The sequence below is a fragment of the Vigna umbellata genome, chromosome 1 (assembly GCF_029865625.1).
Source record: "Vigna umbellata cultivar VRB3 chromosome 1, Vumbellata_1.0, whole genome shotgun sequence".
Taxonomy (NCBI): Eukaryota; Viridiplantae; Streptophyta; class Magnoliopsida; order Fabales; family Fabaceae; genus Vigna; species Vigna umbellata.
The window spans coordinates 15,009,170-15,028,823 of record NC_142165.1 but is presented as its reverse complement, the minus strand read 5'-3'; the positions used below and the strand labels follow the sequence as shown (position 1 = coordinate 15,028,823).

General features: G+C 34.1%; 1 protein-coding gene and 1 pseudogene across 2 annotated transcripts; one reads left to right on the top strand and one right to left on the bottom strand.

Annotated features, from left to right (window-relative positions):
* Positions 1 to 26: 26 nt before the first annotated feature.
* On the bottom strand, positions 27 to 12,308 carry LOC124838664 (uncharacterized; annotated as a pseudogene). Its single transcript, XR_015781684.1, has 14 exons — positions 12,181 to 12,308; positions 11,927 to 12,088; positions 10,605 to 11,747; positions 10,109 to 10,318; positions 9,753 to 9,979; positions 7,523 to 7,597; positions 6,027 to 6,098; positions 5,846 to 5,944; positions 4,963 to 5,034; positions 4,761 to 4,875; positions 3,844 to 3,912; positions 3,094 to 3,490; positions 2,583 to 2,712; positions 27 to 859 (listed from the first exon to the last, which is right to left on the bottom strand). The product of XR_015781684.1 is annotated as an uncharacterized LOC124838664 (transcript).
* A 3,240-nt stretch (positions 12,309 to 15,548) lies between these two features.
* Positions 15,549 to 18,498, top strand: LOC124838673 (putative serine/threonine-protein kinase PIX13). Its single transcript, XM_047314343.2, has 6 exons — positions 15,549 to 15,799; positions 15,899 to 16,284; positions 16,745 to 16,880; positions 16,997 to 17,136; positions 17,568 to 17,691; positions 17,861 to 18,498. Exons 1-6 carry the CDS (start codon positions 15,730 to 15,732, stop codon positions 18,262 to 18,264), a joined length of 1,260 nt encoding a protein of 419 aa, XP_047170299.1. The 5' UTR covers positions 15,549 to 15,729; the 3' UTR covers positions 18,265 to 18,498.
* The last annotated feature ends 1,156 nt before the right edge of the window (positions 18,499 to 19,654 follow it).

Below are 19,654 nucleotides of genomic sequence, written 5' to 3'. Positions count from 1 at the left end.
AAATAAATATCTGTTAACAACAAAAATAGTGAGAAAGTATTCTGTGTACATTTCTCTAAATTTAATTGGACAAATTAGGTTGCAGTTATACTTCACAAATGAAAAAAAAGAATTATAATAAAATTCCGCTGAGCAAACATCACTCAAATGAGACAGTCATCAATACCACAATCTCTTGTGCAGGAGTATGGAAAAGTATCAACCAACAAACCAAAAATATAGACAGGCCTTCAGTTTCAATTAAGGGAAGTGAGATTGCTGGAGTGGAGACAATGCCGCGCCCTTCCCCAAAGAAAAAAAGTGAGGAACAAAGAATACACAGGATAAAATAAAGAAAATACATTACACTTATAACAGGTCCAAATAGTAAGACTAACAGACAACCCACTCCACCAAAACTACAAATAATGCATTGTGTGAAATTGCTAAGCTAAAATGCGCTCCAACTATCAGATTCTTTTCTGGGAGTTTGACTATCCGATGAAGTCCTAAACGGCCCAGAGCCGAAGAGATCGGAGTCATCAAATGCTGGAAATCCATGAACATGATCAAAATCCACACTGTTGCGTACTGAATCAAATTGTTCTGTCGCCTCCCTAGCAGGCAGAGGTACACTGTCATGTGTTCTGAAAGAATCAAATCTTGAGAAGTCAAAAGCAGTTTCCAACCACTCTTTTGGCCTTTGCGGAGAGCTACTAGAGTTGAAAAGTGGCGTGCTTGGAACAGAATCATCAAAATTGAATCCACTGTTCCTCTGGACAGGATCACCAACCTGTGGTGAACCTGTTTTGATGGGGTTTAAGCCCAGTTCTCCAGAATCAAAGAAATAGTTGTCTCCAGCTCCCTCAAAATCTCTCTCCTGTAAACAATTTTCCAAAAGTAATTGGTAGACTGCTACAGTAAAAATAACCATTGCTTAAACAAGCTGAAGCAACTAAAACTCGTACATTAACACAAGGAGGGGGTCCGGAAGAATAAGGTATAATTATGCTGTTTTTAATCATTCCTCGATTATATTCAATCTATGTACCTTAGGGCAGCGTATCTAAGCTCATTAAGATTATACAGTGCTTCCTCTCCGATCCCATCAATCCTTTGCAAACTAGCTTCAATATTTATCCCTTTGATTTTATGACAATCATAAAATCCTGTACAAACTCTGAATTCGTACACCAAATCATCATGTCTTCATATTCCCTCAAGTAAAATGCAATTTAACTATTCACATCTCCTACATCAATTCATATTCTCAATAAACACATGGAGGCCGACTAATGCTGGGGTTGATTATAATCAATAAAAGGACACAAAAGACCAGCCCAATCTTCACAGATCTAGAAAAATCCTATGATAGGGTGCACACGAAGTCCAATGTAAACTCTAGTGAGAAAGGACGTTGTAATTTACATAATATAAAGGATGTGTATAAAATGGAAGTGTCAACAGAAGATTTCCTTACAGATTACGTTAGCACCAAGGTCAATTTGCAGTCGAACCGTTCACCTTAGGCAATAAATAGTGAGTATCCTAATAGGATTGTAACATAACAAAAGTCATGGACTAAAAATCAACCTTTCATGCCTCTAATCCGCTATCTCGGTATTGGACATTTATTCGACACAACCAAGAGTCGATCCCTCAATTGAAATTTCCTTTGATATCTTTAATTATGGTAATTAGGCAATTGTTTCAAATTGTTAAATATCCTTGATTATCGGTAATTAGACAATCATTTCCTGTTTAACTATTACCCAGAGTGTATACTAATACACTCTAATGAGCACAATCAATCACGTCTCAAGCTTTTTCTTCTATTCAACATAATAAACACCGCCTACAACTCATAGTCGAAGTTGATGAGTGAAATAAAGAAAGAAATACAGTAAATTAAATTGTGGAGGAAGACCACCAAACATAATAAGGTTGTCTCGCAAAATTCTGTTTTCAATTAGGTCAGAGCTACCTTAACCACAAAAGCTAGCTCTTTAAGTTAGGATTGTTCAAGTGGTCATATAAGCTCTACATTGACTGTCGCATAGTCAATGTGGACTCTCAACAAAATTTGAGGTTTATTCCGTTTAAAATTTCACAATAGACAAATTAGAAGAAATTTTGTGCATATGAGCCTTTCTGTTACCTCACTCGGGTCAATAATTCTTCATTCTCTCCAAACATGCATACCTCGAATGATTTAGTAGTACTACTAGATTGATTGTTAACTCATCCAGAGGTGCATCATTCCAACCATCTAATCAGTGTGTTGTCTCTATTAATATTCTTTTGGACAAGTTCAATTAAAGTCGGTGTTTCAGAACCCTATTAACATTGTGTTTTTGGCTGTCTAAGTTTGAAGTTATTATGCTTTTCAATTGTGTGTTAAATGGGTTGATTGTTAACAAGATGAGGGCACACCCATCTTCCACTATAGGGGTGCTACCGTATTAGGATGACCATTATTGTGTAGGAGTCTAATCATGTACTTATACAACATTTGTACTTAGTGAATATTAGTATTCAAAGGTATTTTAAAGATATTACAGCATCATAACCCAGCTAGTTTTAGGGTGAGAGAATTGGCATACCTCCTTAGTGGTGCTATTGGCATTGAATCCCCAAACTGAATCAATATCATCATTAGCGTCAAAGGTTCCCCAATTTGGTTCATCAAAATTTTTGTCTCCAGAAAACACAGACTTCACATCACCACGATCACTACATATGCAAGATTAAATTTAAATTATGTTGCATCATCACAGGATCTATAGCAAGTGAAACTATTTCATACTTTTTGAATAATTTAATTTAACGCATAATGGATTAAAAAACATTGTGTATTAGATTACATATCTAAAAATGTGCGATTTAACTAAAAGCTTGATTTTCACGGCTGTTGAATCAATATCTACATATTCAATTTGTGGATTAATCAAATTTAATAGTCCAAAAAGTTATCAAAAAGAGTAACTTTACCAAGAGTTACTTCTATAGTAACTTGATCCCTTCAGATAAAAATAATAATAATAATAAATTATACGGTAAAATGGGCAATTGGCCAGCATTTGGGAAACTGGAGTAAATATCTTAAAAACAAACCTTTGGGATTCTTGTATGGTATGATCACGGGGTGAACTATCTTCACCAGTAGTTTTTCTAAAGTCAGAATCAGCAAAGTCCCCATGTGGGCTTCCAATAGCACTGCTTGCAAATGGACTACTGGGAGCACTTTTTGCAGACCCATCTTCACTTTTATTATAAACAGATCCATTGCCAACTTGTTCATTGGTAGTCTGTGGCTTTTCTGACTTGTCATCACTCCTAGGAGAAGCTGCAAATGTAGGACTGTCAGTGTTCACAGCTTCTGTGTTCGCAGCTTTTGTGTTCGCAGCTTCTGTGTTCACAGCTTTTGTGTTCACAGCTGATGGCAACTTTTGCTTTGGAGGCGCTATAGTGTTTTGGACATCAAGAGTGAGTTCTTTGACAAAAACATATTCTGCAAGCATAGTGAATAACCAATTTATGTAGCCATTTCCAAAATATTATCTAAAAGTGAATAGGAGCAGCTAACCATTATTTTAATTCAAAAATAGCTTAATATACTTAAATTTACAGCTATGTTTTTGGAATATATTGTCTCCTGAAATACATAACTGTTCAAAATCAACCGCTCACAATTGGATAAACAGCATGCTGAGAAAATAGTCACACAACAAAATCACCTAAGTACAGTTCATCGCTAACAAAGAACCAAGTGTGAAAGAACATGGATACAAGGGAGGATACGCAAGCATTTTTAGTTTTATTCAGTTAACAGATTATCTATCAAGTTAGGATTATTTTGAATACCTTTATCTTCAAGCTTATCCCAATCTTCATCCCAGTCAGCAGCTCCTTCTTGGATTCCGGGTTGCCAGCCTTAAAGGATAAAATTGAGTGAGGCCACAGAATACAAGATCAAACTCAATGTGTATGATTACTACATTACTCAATACAAATATATACTAGACAGGAACACGAGGGGTTTATTGGCAGGGCACCACAAAAACCACAAACCAAAGAGAAATGACAGGACACAAGCAAGAAAACTACATTAAAATAATGGTAGATAAATGCAATCACACATATACTAAAAACGAACAACTAAAGTTTTCTGTCAGAACAATCTAAAAATAAGCATTAATTATAGGATGCCATCAAAACATCAATCACATCAAATGTTTTGAAACTGAATAGTATATCTTGCATACAGTTGTCAGAAACATCAGAGTTCAAGTTTCCCTCTTCATAAAATCAATATTAACCCAATATATGATAGCAAGTACAGTAGTAGCTATTACAAAGAACCGTATAATTATATAAGTATCATGATACTGTATTGTAAACTGATTTCCAAAAGAAAAAATTGCACATGAGAAAAGATGCATGATAAGAGACACGCGTTGTATAAATTATTTTATAATCTGTCCAAACTGAGTTGTGCAACAAAATCAGTTAAAAAGGTCACATAAAATATGAATAAACTGAATATATTAATGCCACTTGATCAGGCAACTTGTACCAAGCTGCACTAGCACAAATAATTATTGCCAATTCAAAACCAGTGGTTCAGCAACTGAAGGCCACTTCTTCAAATTAAAAAGTAAAGCTGATATCTAAACAAATGCACTAAACACAATAAAATGAAGTGATAGACATGACAAAGATTTGGGAACAACTGGAAGGATATAATAAAACAATAAAATCAAATACAAATTTGAATTTACCAAAGGGTAGCTCCAGTAATGTTGTGGGCTTAGCACGTAATCCATACTTCTTGCACCGCTCATTCAGAGATTTCACCAGCTCATCAAGGTCCGTTTGGATACGATCAACACGAGCCTTAAAAATTCAGGTGATAAATGAGATACAGAAGTTTATCACAATCTGTCAAGATGGATGCACAAACCTGGTAATATTAAAATGTACCTGCAGAGTTTCATCACCTTTTTCATCCTGTTCCATCTTTACAATCGCTTGATACAATTCGATTTTTTTCTCCTGCACACAAACGAATTTTGACAATATCAAAAAAAGATACGAAGAAAAAAGAAGATAATCGATAACTGATCTTGTATATTGTTTCACTTGACTAAAAACAGAGAATACAAGCCTATATATAGACTCTAAAGCCTTTTGTACAAGACACAAAAAACAGAAAACTAACATCCAGTTGAGTAACTGAATGTTTTTACAACAATATCTCTAATACCCCCCTAAACTCAAGATGAGGGATTTTTTCGAGCAAAATCATTTACATTGAGTTTGTGTCAAAGAACTTCAAAATGATTAGAGGGACTTGACCACAAACACGAAAAGACGTCAATCTCCATGTACGGATCATATACTATGGCAACAGAACTTTGATTGTCACAGAGCATGATGGGTGGGATTTGATATTAGGTTCAACTTGTTTCCAATGGAGGTAATTGGAATCATCAAGTTTTTCTGCTATGGAATTCATAAAAAACTGGGAAGCAGATGGGTGGGAGCTTGAATTGACCATTGCAGATCAAATCCTAGCCCTTGATACCATATCAGAAAACGATATGAAGAGAAGATAAGAAGATAAACAAAGACTGATCTTGTATATTATTTCACTTGACTAGAAACAGAGAATACAAGCCTAGTATATATAGGCTCTAAACTGTACAAGATACAAAAGACAGAAAACTAACATCCAGTTGAATAATGGTTTTGCATCAATATCTCTAATAGACAGCAATGAAGCATAACAGGCAAAAGAAAACAAACCATGTAGTACATATGCTTATAACCGATCAACTGAAGAAAAAGTCAGATTTCATTGCACCTGTATGTCACGAAATGTGGCTTCCTCAGTAGTTAACTTGGATGATAAATCTCCTACTTGCTTATATTTATTTTCATATTTCTTTGCTAAAATCTCAACCTGAAATTAATATTTTGAGCAAATAATAAATGTTATGATTACTGAGGTAATAAAGAACACATTCAATTTTAAAGAAAGATACCTCATGTTTATCAGCTGATATTCTTTCTATGACCTCATTAAGCCGATTGTCACATCTGCTTTTGTATAGAACCTTTTATAGCAAAAGAACAACAAATTTGTTGAAAAAGGGTAAAAAAAAATTACATAACAGTAGTAACCATAAGAAGAAGAAGAATAAAGCCTGCTTTTATATGCTTCACTCCTTTCTATCACTTATTAACCATAGAAAAGGTGAAAATAAGCAGAAAAGTTAATATTAATATGACCGTATTAACCATAAGAACATTAAAGGTGAAAAAAAAAATGCCTTATAAAAAATTCTCACATTTGGCTTCATAAAAAACATTTATTCACAAAGAAATAACAAATTCGTTAAGAAAGCAAAGAGAAAAAATAAATATGATACTCATAGTTAAAATTCCTGCGTAGAAAATGTGGGGCAAAAACTACTATATTAAAGGTGAAAAAAGAAAAGAAAAAGAATGCCTTTATAAAAAATTCTCACATTTGGCTTCATAAAAAACATTTATTCACAAAGAAATAACAAATTCGTTAAGAAAGCAAAAAAAAAAAAATATGATACTCATAGTTAAAAAAACTGCTATAGCAAGATAGCGGGTATAGGAATGACCTCTAATTTGAACTTATCACATGCCTTATTTAGTTTTTTTTATTAATCATTATAATTTGGTCTATATATTATATGTTATTATGGTTTATTTTATTTATTATGTTAAATTAAACAATATTTTGTTATGCTTTAAGTAAAAAATATAAAAACAGAATATGTAGCTATTAACCATAACAACGTGAAAGGTAGCTTTTATATGCTTTACTTTTCTACACAATTTTTACAAAAGGCATTACAACAGAACATGTCCGATTCATGTGCTTTTTAAGAACCTTTTCCCAGTAGTTTCTAGGTATCTGCAGAAGCAGACAAAAGCTGAAAAAATAGGTGGTGTAACATCTACGAAACTACTAATAAGTAACAATAAAGTAAAGAGCTTTCCAAGTCCAAGTGCCTCTTGTTCACTTCCATAAGATTAATAGGAGAGGAAACCCAAGAAGTAGACAGGTGATTATGCATTTATGTTCAGCAGACCCAAAGTATGAAATTATTACTTTTCTTAAATCAGAACATATGTATGGTATATAGCTAAGCCTGCAAATCACCATACACTATACATGTAGACAAATCCTATATTAATCCAGAAAAGAGAGTTAAAACAGAGTAAAAACAGAGTAAAAACGAACTTTAATTAAATAGACTAGAGTTTTAAAGTTCTCTTATTTAAACCTTTTTATATCAAAGAAAAATTGTTTTTTTAATTAAAATGACATGTTAAAAGAATTTATAATGATTAGATAAGATTTTGGAAAAAGGAAAACCTTTTTCTCAGAAGCAGAAAACAGTAAATCTGAAAGAAGTCTCTAAAGAAATGCATCACATAACTACTTTCTATAAACAGACATTAATAAAATAAAAAGGAAGAGTGCAAGGAAATCACTAACAAGTTCTTGCATTTTTGCACGGCAGAAGTCTATTTTCTCTTTGGACTCCGCAATCTCTTTCTCAAGTTCTTCCACCTGTATTTAACATAACAAATGAAAAGATGAGCATTGACTGTGTTCAGTTGAAACAAGAATTTTATCAAGTATACATGGACTGCAGAAATGATATGATTCACACAAATGACAATCTAGATCATAATCTTTCCATGCTATTTTCAAATATACCAGTAATAGCTAATAATTTTTGTATCTATAAGTTTCAATCGGTAGCAAAAAACAGTGTGCACACTTCAAGGTTTAAACCAAAAATAGATTACAATGTCATCTCAACAATTCTCAAATTAATTGAGCTTAAAAGATTACCATAGAGGACACATTCCCTATAAAGAGTTGCTTAACATGAAACTAAAAATTCAATGAAAATAAGCCATTGCAATTGATGGATATACAAGAAAATACAGCAGCATATACAAAAGACATGTAAACATATGCAAAAATTTCAATCAAAATAAAAACAATAATCTGCAGCTATGTTAGTGAGGGAAAAAATAGAGTAAATTAAACTCCACATTTTTGAGAGATGTTTAATTCAGTCTTCCTTCTCTTATTTTAAAAGATACACTCCCTTTCCCAGAGAGATGAATATACACCACCTGATTCATAACAAACCTCTTAAAACAGTGCATAACTATGAATGTGTCTATCAATGACATTTTTTTCTACAATATTTAGTGTCATAAACAACCAGTTTTGAACATTCGACTATTAAATTCAACAAATCTTCCTATGGTATCATTCAATGTTAAACTTATCTAAACTCCAAAAAGGATCATTCAACAGATTATGTTTGCTAATGTAAACTAAAGGGTTGTATGGCTCCAGTAGTATCAAATAAGTTAAAGTTTCCACATTGGCACGTGGCTATAGAGTTAAATTAGCAAGGGTTGACACATTCTTTTTGATGAATGTGGGTAAAGATGCAAATTCAGGGATGCCTGATAAGGTTTGCTATTTGGCATGTTTATACTTTGATAGGTAAGTCTTTGGAGGTAGTGGACACCCCAATTCAGAGAAGGACTAACATCTTGTGTCTTTGAAAAACTAAATAGGTTAGAGAAAACAGACTATCTTCGTCTTATGTAATATATGAACATCATCATGGGTATGAAAGAAGATTGATGCAATAATGCTAAAAAATGGGAAGGTATCGCAAGGCTATAAATAAAGCACAAAACAAAAATTACAAACATTATAACACGTAATGATTGACCCAAAACTTTCAAGAAGTTTGATAAGAATGTAGGCATTTGGGGAACCCACCCAAAAAAGCTAGATGTTAACGGGGGAGGAAGAAACCACACACTTAAACACTCCTTCAAACGTGTCATCGTGTACTATAGGGGACTTAAGAATCCCATAATAACCACGTCCCTATTAAAGTTTTGTTGAGACCTAAGGACAAAGAATGGAAAAACAAAAAACTACAAAGCTTGCCAAAAATAGAGAAAGGAAATCAAGAGATTTGGACTAATTGACTTAGTAAGTAGTGTTAAGGATGGAGAAGAAAAGTTTTAGGTTATAAATCACGGGGTCAAAGAGAGATGAGAGAACTATTTTTGTATGTTTTTAAGTGACAGACAAGGATTGACCTGTATATTATATCAAAGGATTGGGAATCCAAGACATCATTTGGTGTGGAATTCAAATTAAGTAAAAGTAACTATTTTGAGTGGATGGGTGAGCTATTTAATGAGAGTTTGAGATCAAAGGAAATGCCAGATGAGTGGAGGTAGATTACTTTGTTCCTATCATTAAGAAAAAGAGAGATATTCATAACTTTGTAAAATCTAAAAGGGAAAAAACTTATATGTCACACTTGAAAGTAGAGGAAAAGGTGATTGAACTTAGATTGTAGAAATCAATTTGGATTTAAAAGTCTAAGCCTAAAGAGATGTTTTATCTTATTGCTATATGACTAACTATACTCTATGGTGGTGATACTGAGCTTTAAAGAGAGAACAAGAGAAAAAAGGGAGAATTTATTCTTTATAAGGACATATTAGTGTAATACCTATCAAGGAAAAAATTATATAAATTGTTAAGGTGGTTTATATTTATACAAAATCGCTGAAAGAACCAGTGAAACGAATAGATTGCATTACTTTTAGCCCCTACAGTAAGTGTGACAATAGAAATTAGGCAAGAGAATAAACAAATAAAAAAGAGGTACCTTCTTATCAGCTTCTGTTGCTTCTTGAAACTTTGAATTAATTGAATTTTGCTCATCTGAACTCAGCTGATTTATGAGGTGCTTCTCCAGGACTGGAATTCTAGATTTCTGTGGTTTGTTCTGAGGTCCTTCATCAGACTGAGTGACAGCAGCTGGCCTTGGCGGCCGACCAGAAGCAGGATTCACTTGTCGAGCCCCAGAACCAGTTATCCCTTGTTGTTGAAAACCTTCAATATATAAAATAGTGGAGAAACAAAAGCATTAAATTTTCATTTATCAGAATGGTTATATTAGTAATGTCAGTACTGGGGCAGTGATAGCAGTAAAATAAAAGCTGCTAATTATTGGGCACACACCTGACGGATTTCCCCAAGGTACAGCACTGTAGGGAGCAGCAGGTTGACCACTAGTTGGTAAATCAACCATGATATTACTAGGAAGTACTGCTGGAAGAACACGTCCTTCTCTATGTCGCTCCATTAGGTACAACGCAATACAAAACTCCCTGAGAGAAAGCATGCTATCATTATCTTGATCGGATAAGTCCCAGACCTGCTTTAAAACCTCTGAAAAAAAATATAAAACATGGCATACAGATGATGTTCAGGAAATTAGCTAGCCATTGACAAGTAACACACATGTAGGGTGTCAAAACTAAACATAACCCCCCCTTCCCTATAAACATGCATAAAGGCAGATGTTATCAAACACACCTAGTCCTGCAATTTGTGTAATTAATCATATCTAAGTTGATTTCCTGTTGTGTGCGGAGCTAGACAAGTAGAAAAATAAAGATAGCCTTTTAAGCCAGCTGTGCAAGAAAAAAAGACAAGGAAGGAGGAAGAAATATACCTCTTGGCAACCTCCAACTAAGAAATAGGTTCCGTGCTTGTTCCCCAGTTATTTTCCCGTCTCTATCTGTGTCTACTTCCATGAATACTTTCATATATTTCTGAACATCGGTTTGTGCCATCTTTGGCCATGGAGACTGGGGCTGACTGGAAGCAGAATCCTGCAATCTCCTAGGAGTTCCAGATGAATTCAGCATGTTATGTGTTTGGACTGGGACATGTTGGTCCTGTTTTACCACAGCCTGGGTTTGCTGAAGCTGAGCACCAACAGGCTGGACTTGCTGAAGCTGAGCACTCACAGGCTGGGCTTTCTGAAGCTGAGCACCAACAGGATGGGATACAACAAGTGAGCTCTGCAAAGAATCAGGGGTAGTAGTCCTAATAGAAGGCTGGTTTCCTTCGGATACAGGAACAATAGCTGAAGAAAGCACTGAACTTCCAGAAGAATATCCTTGTAGAGAACTAACTTGCTTGGGCTGAAACGAATTAGCTGAAATAAATCACCTCCAAAAAATGAATCAGGGGCATTACCATTAACAGTGACTGGTTTAGAATCCTTAACGATTTGTTCTGACAGCTTTATGCTGGAGGCAGGATATTGGCCAGGTGGCCGTTCCGCATTTGATCCAGAGGTTGCAGACCCAAACCCCTCCTGCGTAGCTGGGAAACTAATTCCTCTGACTGCTATCGGAGAGGAAATTAGTTCTGGAGCTTCACCCATCTTGCCAGCGGACCCATAACCTGATACGTTGAGGGTTTCAGGGCGTGCTCCACCAACAGCCATACCAGGTGGTAGATTAGAAGCTGGAGGCCTCCCTAACTGACTTCCCAGAGAAGGAAGGTTTTGTCGGTTAACGCTGAGATTTGGAACTGCCCCCCTTGGTCCAAGATTTTGGTGGGACAAAGGATTAACAGGACCCGCCTGTGGTGCAGGTGCAGGTGCAGGTACAGGGGGTGCAACTGTGGCACTGAAATTAATTTGAGGTGCAGGAATCTTAGATGCAGCCGGGCCATACAATGCTGCTTTTACCATATCGGGGGTTAGTTCCCGCTTACTTTGTGCCACAGTAACAAGTTTGAGGGCATTGTAAAACTCTGCCCGGCCAAGGAAACCACTTTGGCTTTGGTTTGCAAATGCCCAAATCTGCAGACCGAGTACACAAGAAAGGTAAGTGATCTCTGATGTATTTAGCATTTAGACGAACGAAATTATGAAGCAGTACCAGATTAACTCAAAGCAATGCTTAATGGCAGTAAGGATATTGAGTAATTGAAATCATAAGCAGAAATTGAGAATAAAGAGTGTGTGAGAGAGATAGTGACCTGCGCAAGGACATGCTTGGGCAAACCGGAGCCTTGGAAGAAGGAGACGGCCTCGGCACCGCTGATACGGCCGTCGCGATCCAAATCGGCGCGTCGAAAATAAGCATCGAATAGATCGACATTAGGCGCTGCCGATGCCATTGCAGAATTCAACAGCACCGCCTGATTTCAATTGATTGCACACTTTTACAGTTTGCCTTTGCAGATCACACCATGTAACCAACAAAGAATTAACCTGTGATTCATTCACTCACCAAACCATCTGAAGAACAGAATTGATGAATCCCTTGGTTCGCACTTAGATTGTCTCCGCCTCCAATCCAATCGACGCACTCACCCAACAACAAAATTACAGATCATCCCTCCTTCTCATTTTTCCCCAACGGACAATTTTAATCCTCTCCGGTTACCAAATTTCAAAAATACCCCTCATCTATTAATTTCATTTATACAGGCGAAAATACATGTACGCACCTTTCTTTTACTTTAATCAATATTTTTTAATAATTATTAATTAAAAAATAAAAAATAGGATTTCATATTTTTCATCCCTAAATTTGATGTTAAATTGAAGTTAGTGTATATTATTAACTTTTCACAAATTTTAATCTTCAGACTCATTGAACTTCTTTTTACATACATAATAAACTAATTTATATAAAAAAATTAACTTTAGAAAAATTATATTTATTTTTAAAAAATTAGAGATCAAACTAAGTTTGAGATAATGATAAATTCAAATTTTGTATTAAAATTTAAAGATTAAAAATATATTTAATCATGAAAGTATTATTAAATTTACAAAAAAATATTAATAAATTATTTTTATAATTTCATTATAAGAAATTTTTTATTACAGTAATTAATTCAGTTTAAAAAATAGTTATAAAACTAAAAAAATCAAATTAATAAAAAAAATAGTAATAACACTGAAAATAATTATAAATATGATTCATTTGTATTATAATAATAATTTATATCTATAACTTAATAATTAGAATTATATTATAATTAAAATTCTCAAACTGATTTATTAGCGAATAAATCATCACTAGTTTAATTACATGGTTATTTTTGTTGACTTTTTTTTTATTCACTAAATTTAAAGATCGTCATTTTGATTATTATCCATAATATTTTAATTTTTTTAATCCTCATACCTTTAATATTAAATATTTTGAGTCTTTGCTGTTTAAATTCGTGAGAAGTAAAAAAAAATGATACGTAAAATAATTAAAATAAAAAATGTATCAAAACTAAAAGTTAAAGTTGATCTAAATATTTAATTAAGCTCATGCAAACTTTCTCTCCTGGTATGGAGGAGTGGAATGAATGATAAGCTCTAAGTATATGTTATTGTACTGTCAAAGACTACGGATTTGTAGTGTTTGGATCAACACATGTGTGAGGAAATGGAGGCAGCGAGGAAGTTCCATAAACACATCTATATTCACACGAAACTATTTGAGTGGAAACAGACGAAAATACCCTCAAATTTTAGTTGTGCGTGACTTGGGTCATAAAATGAGTCAATCTCATTCATTTATGACATTAGTTTGCCAAAAAAGAGTTGGATGAGGCTCATTATTAATTATTAATTGAAAATTGATTGAATTTTACAAATTTGGATTAATCATCTACCAGATTAACAAACTGATTAACTTAACTTTTTTTCTGTCATCAAAAGTTTAAGATCATATCAAATGATTGATTTTTTTATATTAAAACGATTGATCAAAGGCGGTTGGGTTGATTCTGAACTAAAACAGACAATATTTGGACTATTTCAGATCGTCGAATTGTATCATACTCTTACTAAATTGTTGAATTGTGTTAATGAAATTGGACTCATATTTTTTTAATGAAATTGGACTCATAGATTGATTCGACTGACCTACCAATCTGTCAGACTATGTGAATAAAATTGGATCAGACTTCCATATTAAAAATGGTATCCCGGGAAACTTGTCCTAAATTTTTAACTTTTCAAGATTTATGTTTAAGATATTTTTGAGTCAAAAAATTACTTTTTAAGAACACTCAATTTAAAACATATATAAAAAATATATTCAAAATTATATGTTTCCTAATATATTTTGTGATCCGAAATATTCAATTTGAAAAATATTTGATATTTCGAATTAGATGTTTCAGAATGTATTTTTTAAAAGTTGTTTATATTATGTTTTTCTAAAATAAAGAAAAATAAGGATTTTAAATTTTACGAAGTACAAGAAAGAAAAAAAATGAGGTGGAGGAGGAAGCAGCCTGTTTGTAACTGTAACTGCATTTTTTTCATATATAAATAATGCAATTGCATCTTTGGTATGCATAATTAAATAATCGAATAACTTGAATAGCTATCTTCTAATTTTTACTCAATATATATTAAGAAAAAATATTATCATTGGATGAATTTGGTCACATCAATTAGAAATTCCAGAAGTGTAATTTTCTCATAGATATAGCAATTACAACAATAAAATATTTAAGCAACGCAGTATCTTAACTCTCGAGTCATTAAACAACGTAGAAGTTGATATTTTTTTCAGAGCCAACAAAGATTATCTTTATGCAGATAGTCACATTACTCTGTCGTTGAATTTGTTAGAAATCGAATTACAACTTCCATGGCCACGGTATGAACCTACCCAAAGAGATGATAGAATTGAATTGTTCTAGAATAACAATAGAATCGAACACTGAAGCACCCAACAAATCACGGTTGACCGAGAATATCCTTTTTTTTCCGACCATTATTAATTTTTCTATAATAAGATTTACGTCTTATAGAAGTAAATTTTAATAAATTAATAAATGAAGTAAAGTAGTAACCATATTTTGTTTTAGTGTCTATGTAGGGATTCATGTCTATTTCCCATTACTGACGAGTTACCTCAGATGTTATGACGCATACTGACGCATACTTGTATAGTTTTGAACTAAAAATTTATAGAAAATGGAGCAATCGCAATCTATATTCAAAGGCGCCAAAACTATGGTGGAAATTGGTGAAACGATTTCACACCGCAACGCAAACAACCAAACAGCGAACACGAAAGCGCGGAAGGGAACGCTGTGGGTTTCTTCAGTCAAACATTTGTTTGGTGTATGAAATGTGAGAGATGATTTTTTTATAAGTTTGAAATGAAATAGGATAGTTGGAGGCGTGTGCGTGTCCGATTTGTTTGAACAGAGAGAGTTGGTTGATTTGACGAAACAAAATAAAAGATCTCATTGTCACGAGAGTTGACTTGAAGACTAACGATGGATGATAGCCTCTTTCCCTTTTCCGTTAGATTGTTTGGTATGATAAGATTAAATATATTCTTTTTAGACTAACATGTTTATATATTTTGATATTTAGTATGAGTCGAAAATATTATTTGAATTAATATTATTAAATTAAAAAGTTATATTGATTTATTTTTAAATGTTGAAAATCAGAATATATAATAGTTTGGAAAATGAATTTTATTCTTAAAATATACTGATATTGATATTTTATTAAAAATATTTAAAATCAGTGTATGATATAAATCCAAATTTTCCATGAGAGAGAAAGACCGAGTCCATGACTTTATTTGTCAATAGCATATGAATTAATAAATCATGTTTGCATTCCATGGTCCATTACTTTTGCCTTTTGCTGCACACATACATGTCAATTCCATCCCATAGGTTCAGCCAAAGCTAATTTCAATTATTGGATGCAAAAGAGAGAAGACCAGGAGGAGGAAGCAACCAGGTCTGGTCTTCATCGATCGGAGAAGCCATAGAATTGTTCTTTCGCCACCGTTTCAATGGGAAACTGCTGGGGTTCTCAGCCTCACAGCGAGGTGACCCCAACAACCACCGGTAACCTCAGTACAGGTTTGTTCTTTACCTTTTCCTCTGAATACCTTTCATTTCTCGCATGTTTTCGCTTCATTTATGTTTCCCTCTTCGCTAATTCATCGCATCGCTGTTTAGCCACACCGGGGATATCTCAGACCATCAGCGGCAGCACCACCACCAGCGGCAGCTATACTACTACAACAACCACAACCACAACAACTACTACTACTTCTGGAAGTGGGAACAGCTCCGTCAATAGCAAGTTCTCGGTGGCAAGCGGTGATCAACCTTATCCAACTGGGCAGATCTTACCCACCTCTAATTTGAGGATTTTCACCTTTGGTGACTTGAAGGCTGCGACTAAGAATTTCAGGGCTGATACAGTTCTTGGAGAGGGAGGTTTTGGAAAAGTCTTCAAGGGTTGGCTTGAAGAGAAGGGCACGTCAAAGGGTGGAAGCGGAACAGTCATTGCCGTCAAAAAACTCAACTCTGAAAGCTTACAAGGAATTGAGGAGTGGCGGGTAATTCTTCGCGTGATGTGGATAACAATCAAACCCCTTTTACTTTTCTCCTCCCGCTTTCTCTGACATATCTTTTGTCTTATGTGATTTCTATGAAATTTTATGCATCTTCTGCTTGCCTCGAAAGTTTTTTGCTGGCTAGTGTCATGTTCTCCAGCCCAGATTTAAGCAAACACATGCTCTATTTGGAACTAGAATAAAAAAAATGTTTAGGCTAATTAAACAATAACTGAATCATTCCATGCAATTTCCCTTCCCTTTTATGATAAAGGCAAAGTGTAGCAGAATCAGCACACTGCTTCTTACTAATTTGATAATTAACTGCTTTGCGAAACAAAAGTCTGAGATCTCAATTTCGTATAGGTGCATTAAACTCTTGTTCTGTTACTTGTTTCATCAAACTGTTTAATCATTGACTTATAAATTGCCATTAAACTAATGATTCATTCATTTGATGCAGTCCGAAGTAAGCTTTCTAGGTCGCCTTTCCCATCCTAATCTTGTAAAACTTCTTGGTTACTGCTTGGAGGAAACTGAACTTCTTCTCGTCTATGAATTCATGCAAAAAGGAAGCCTTGAAAACCATCTATTTGGAAGTGAGTGCTTAATTAGATACGACTGTCTTGGCAAGTATATTATCAGTTCAAGCATGAAATAAAATGCCAAATTAAATGTATATTTACAGCTAAAAGCTACATTGTTTTAATTGTAGGGGGTTCTGCCGTTCAACCACTTCCTTGGGACATCAGGCTTAAGATAGCAATTGGAGCAGCTCGTGGTCTTGCATTCTTGCATACATCCGAGAAAGTAATTTACAGAGATTTTAAGGCCTCAAACATTCTGCTTGATGGGGTGAGCTTCGCAACACCCTGACAAATCTTAGCAAAATAAGCTTATATAATTGAAAATTAATTATTCCGTGAGTTAAAGTTACCATATGCATAAATCAACTCGTAGAAGCTCTCTTCTAGCTTTAAATTTTTAATTTTAAACTTGTACATCAACCGATTTTAGCTTTTGTAGAAATTTATTTATTTATTTTTTCTTGTTTTTCTTCCTTACAAGTATTTATCAAAGAAGTGTATTTAAGAAAGTATTTACCAGAGAAGTGTATTTAGGAAAGTATTTACTGAGATGTTTGTCTAAATACGCGTATATATTCACTGCTGCCATGTTATGACATATTGACACATGAATGTTTTTCACCTATTTTCTTCGGAAATCGTGTTAGTTTGGTATGTACCATTTGGTGCTCAACTTAATTAGTTTCTGTCATGCTACAGTCCTATAACGCGAAGATATCAGATTTTGGCTTGGCAAAGTTGGGTCCTTCAGCTAGTCAATCTCACGTGACAACAAGGGTGATGGGCACATACGGTTATGCAGCTCCTGAATATGTGGCCACAGGTAATGTAACTCTGTTCTAATATCAGTGCATATTAAGTAAAGCTTAATTTTTTCTCATTTCAAAACTCTTTGTGTAGTCCGATGTTATTTGATGCAACTGTATTGGGCTAAAAATTTAAATTGATTGTTGAAGTACTGCACCTTGAAATTGTCTTTGTTTATGATACAGGGCATCTATATGTCAAGAGTGATGTATACGGGTTTGGAGTTGTTTTGGTGGAAATACTGACAGGGCTACGAGCACTTGATTCGAACCGTCCAAGCGGGCAACATAATCTAACGGAGTGGGTGAAACCATACCTGCATGACAGAAGAAAGTTGAAGGGCATTATGGATTCTCGATTGGAAGGAAAGTTTCCATCGAAAGCTGCATTCCGTATAGCTCAGCTTGCTTTAAAATGTCTTGCATCTGAACCCAAACAGCGGCCTTCAATGAAGGAGGTTTTGGAGAGTTTGGAGCGAATTCAAGCAGTCAATGAAAAGCCCGTGGAGCCTAAATTACGATCTAATCATACTCGTCAAGCCCACCAGGCTGTGCACCATCGTTCTCCACTTAAAGACGGTAGTTATTAGTTTCTCCTGAGAAAACTAATCCCTTTGGTTGTGTTGTTTTGTCTCCATTCAAGAGTTTGCCACTTGTTCATTTGTAATGTATTTCTTGGGCTCAGAGATTTGTACGGGTAAACCAAACATGTATTAGTATTGTAAAGTGTAAATCATCGTTTGAGTTCTGTTTAAACAGATGGCAAGGTCCATGACAACAGTATCAGAAAAGTGGCTGCATTAAAATTGGCGAGTCTTTCTTGATTCCAATGTCTATCATTGTTTACGCAAATATATCTATATATCTATATCTATCTATATCTATATCTATCTATATATATATATATATATATATATATATATATATATTATATATATATATATATATATATATAGGGGGAAACAAACAGTGATTAGTGACTTCAGCAGCTTCGGGTATGCACAAGTAATTGTTGATGGACCATTGGTGGTAATTGTATTATAGGTATACGAGTCTTGCAAAGACAGCGGAGATGCCCCGAGGCAAGGTGGAACCAGAGGAGACAAAGAGAAAACACAATCGGGTAAAAGGAAATGTAAAAGCTTTACGATTGATTATTGAATATTTTATGTGTTCAAAGCAAAGGAAATCCCTAACTTAAGTAGAATATCCAGAAAACCTAGGGAAAAGAAGGAAAAGAGAAAAACAGGAAAAACTGATTAGTGCATCAAGCAGTAATCTTACTTACTAAGTCAACAGTCATGTCACAGGAATTATATTGAAGTCATTTTTCTTACAGTAGTTTTCTAGTTGAAAAATGTAAATTTTGAAGAGATACTGTTAAAAGGTTTTTAAGATTTCATATGTTTTATACGTTATTAATGTACATTTAAACTATTAACTAATTAAAAAAATTATTATGAATAGGACTGTTAGAGCAATTATTGTAAAACAAACTTTTATTCATACTGACGGAAGGAAACCACGAGTTATTACACAAACATAAATCTTTACATTTATTCTTAACAATAGTATTAGTTGGCAATTTTAAGATCTGAAAGAATTTTCCAACGGCAAAAATATCATTAAATGAAAATTTCCGTTAAAATTAAATACAAAGAAAAACTAAAGTTTATCAGTTATAAATCATTTAAACACGTATTAATTATTGTCTTGAAAGTTATTATAATGTAACCGTCCCCTCCTATCTGTTTTCTATATATATACATCTCCTTTGCTCTGTTATTATCAGTCAATAATAAGGTAAATATCTTTCAGCTTCTGTCCTTTTCTTTTCTCTCCTATATTCATACGCCTTATCAGAGCCATTTTTTTTTTATCATGAACTCCTCCTCATCTTTCACCGCTGTGATGGCAATTCTACACCCACTCAAGATCCTTCTTCTGTTCTCCCACATACCTTCAATACTTCTTTTCTCT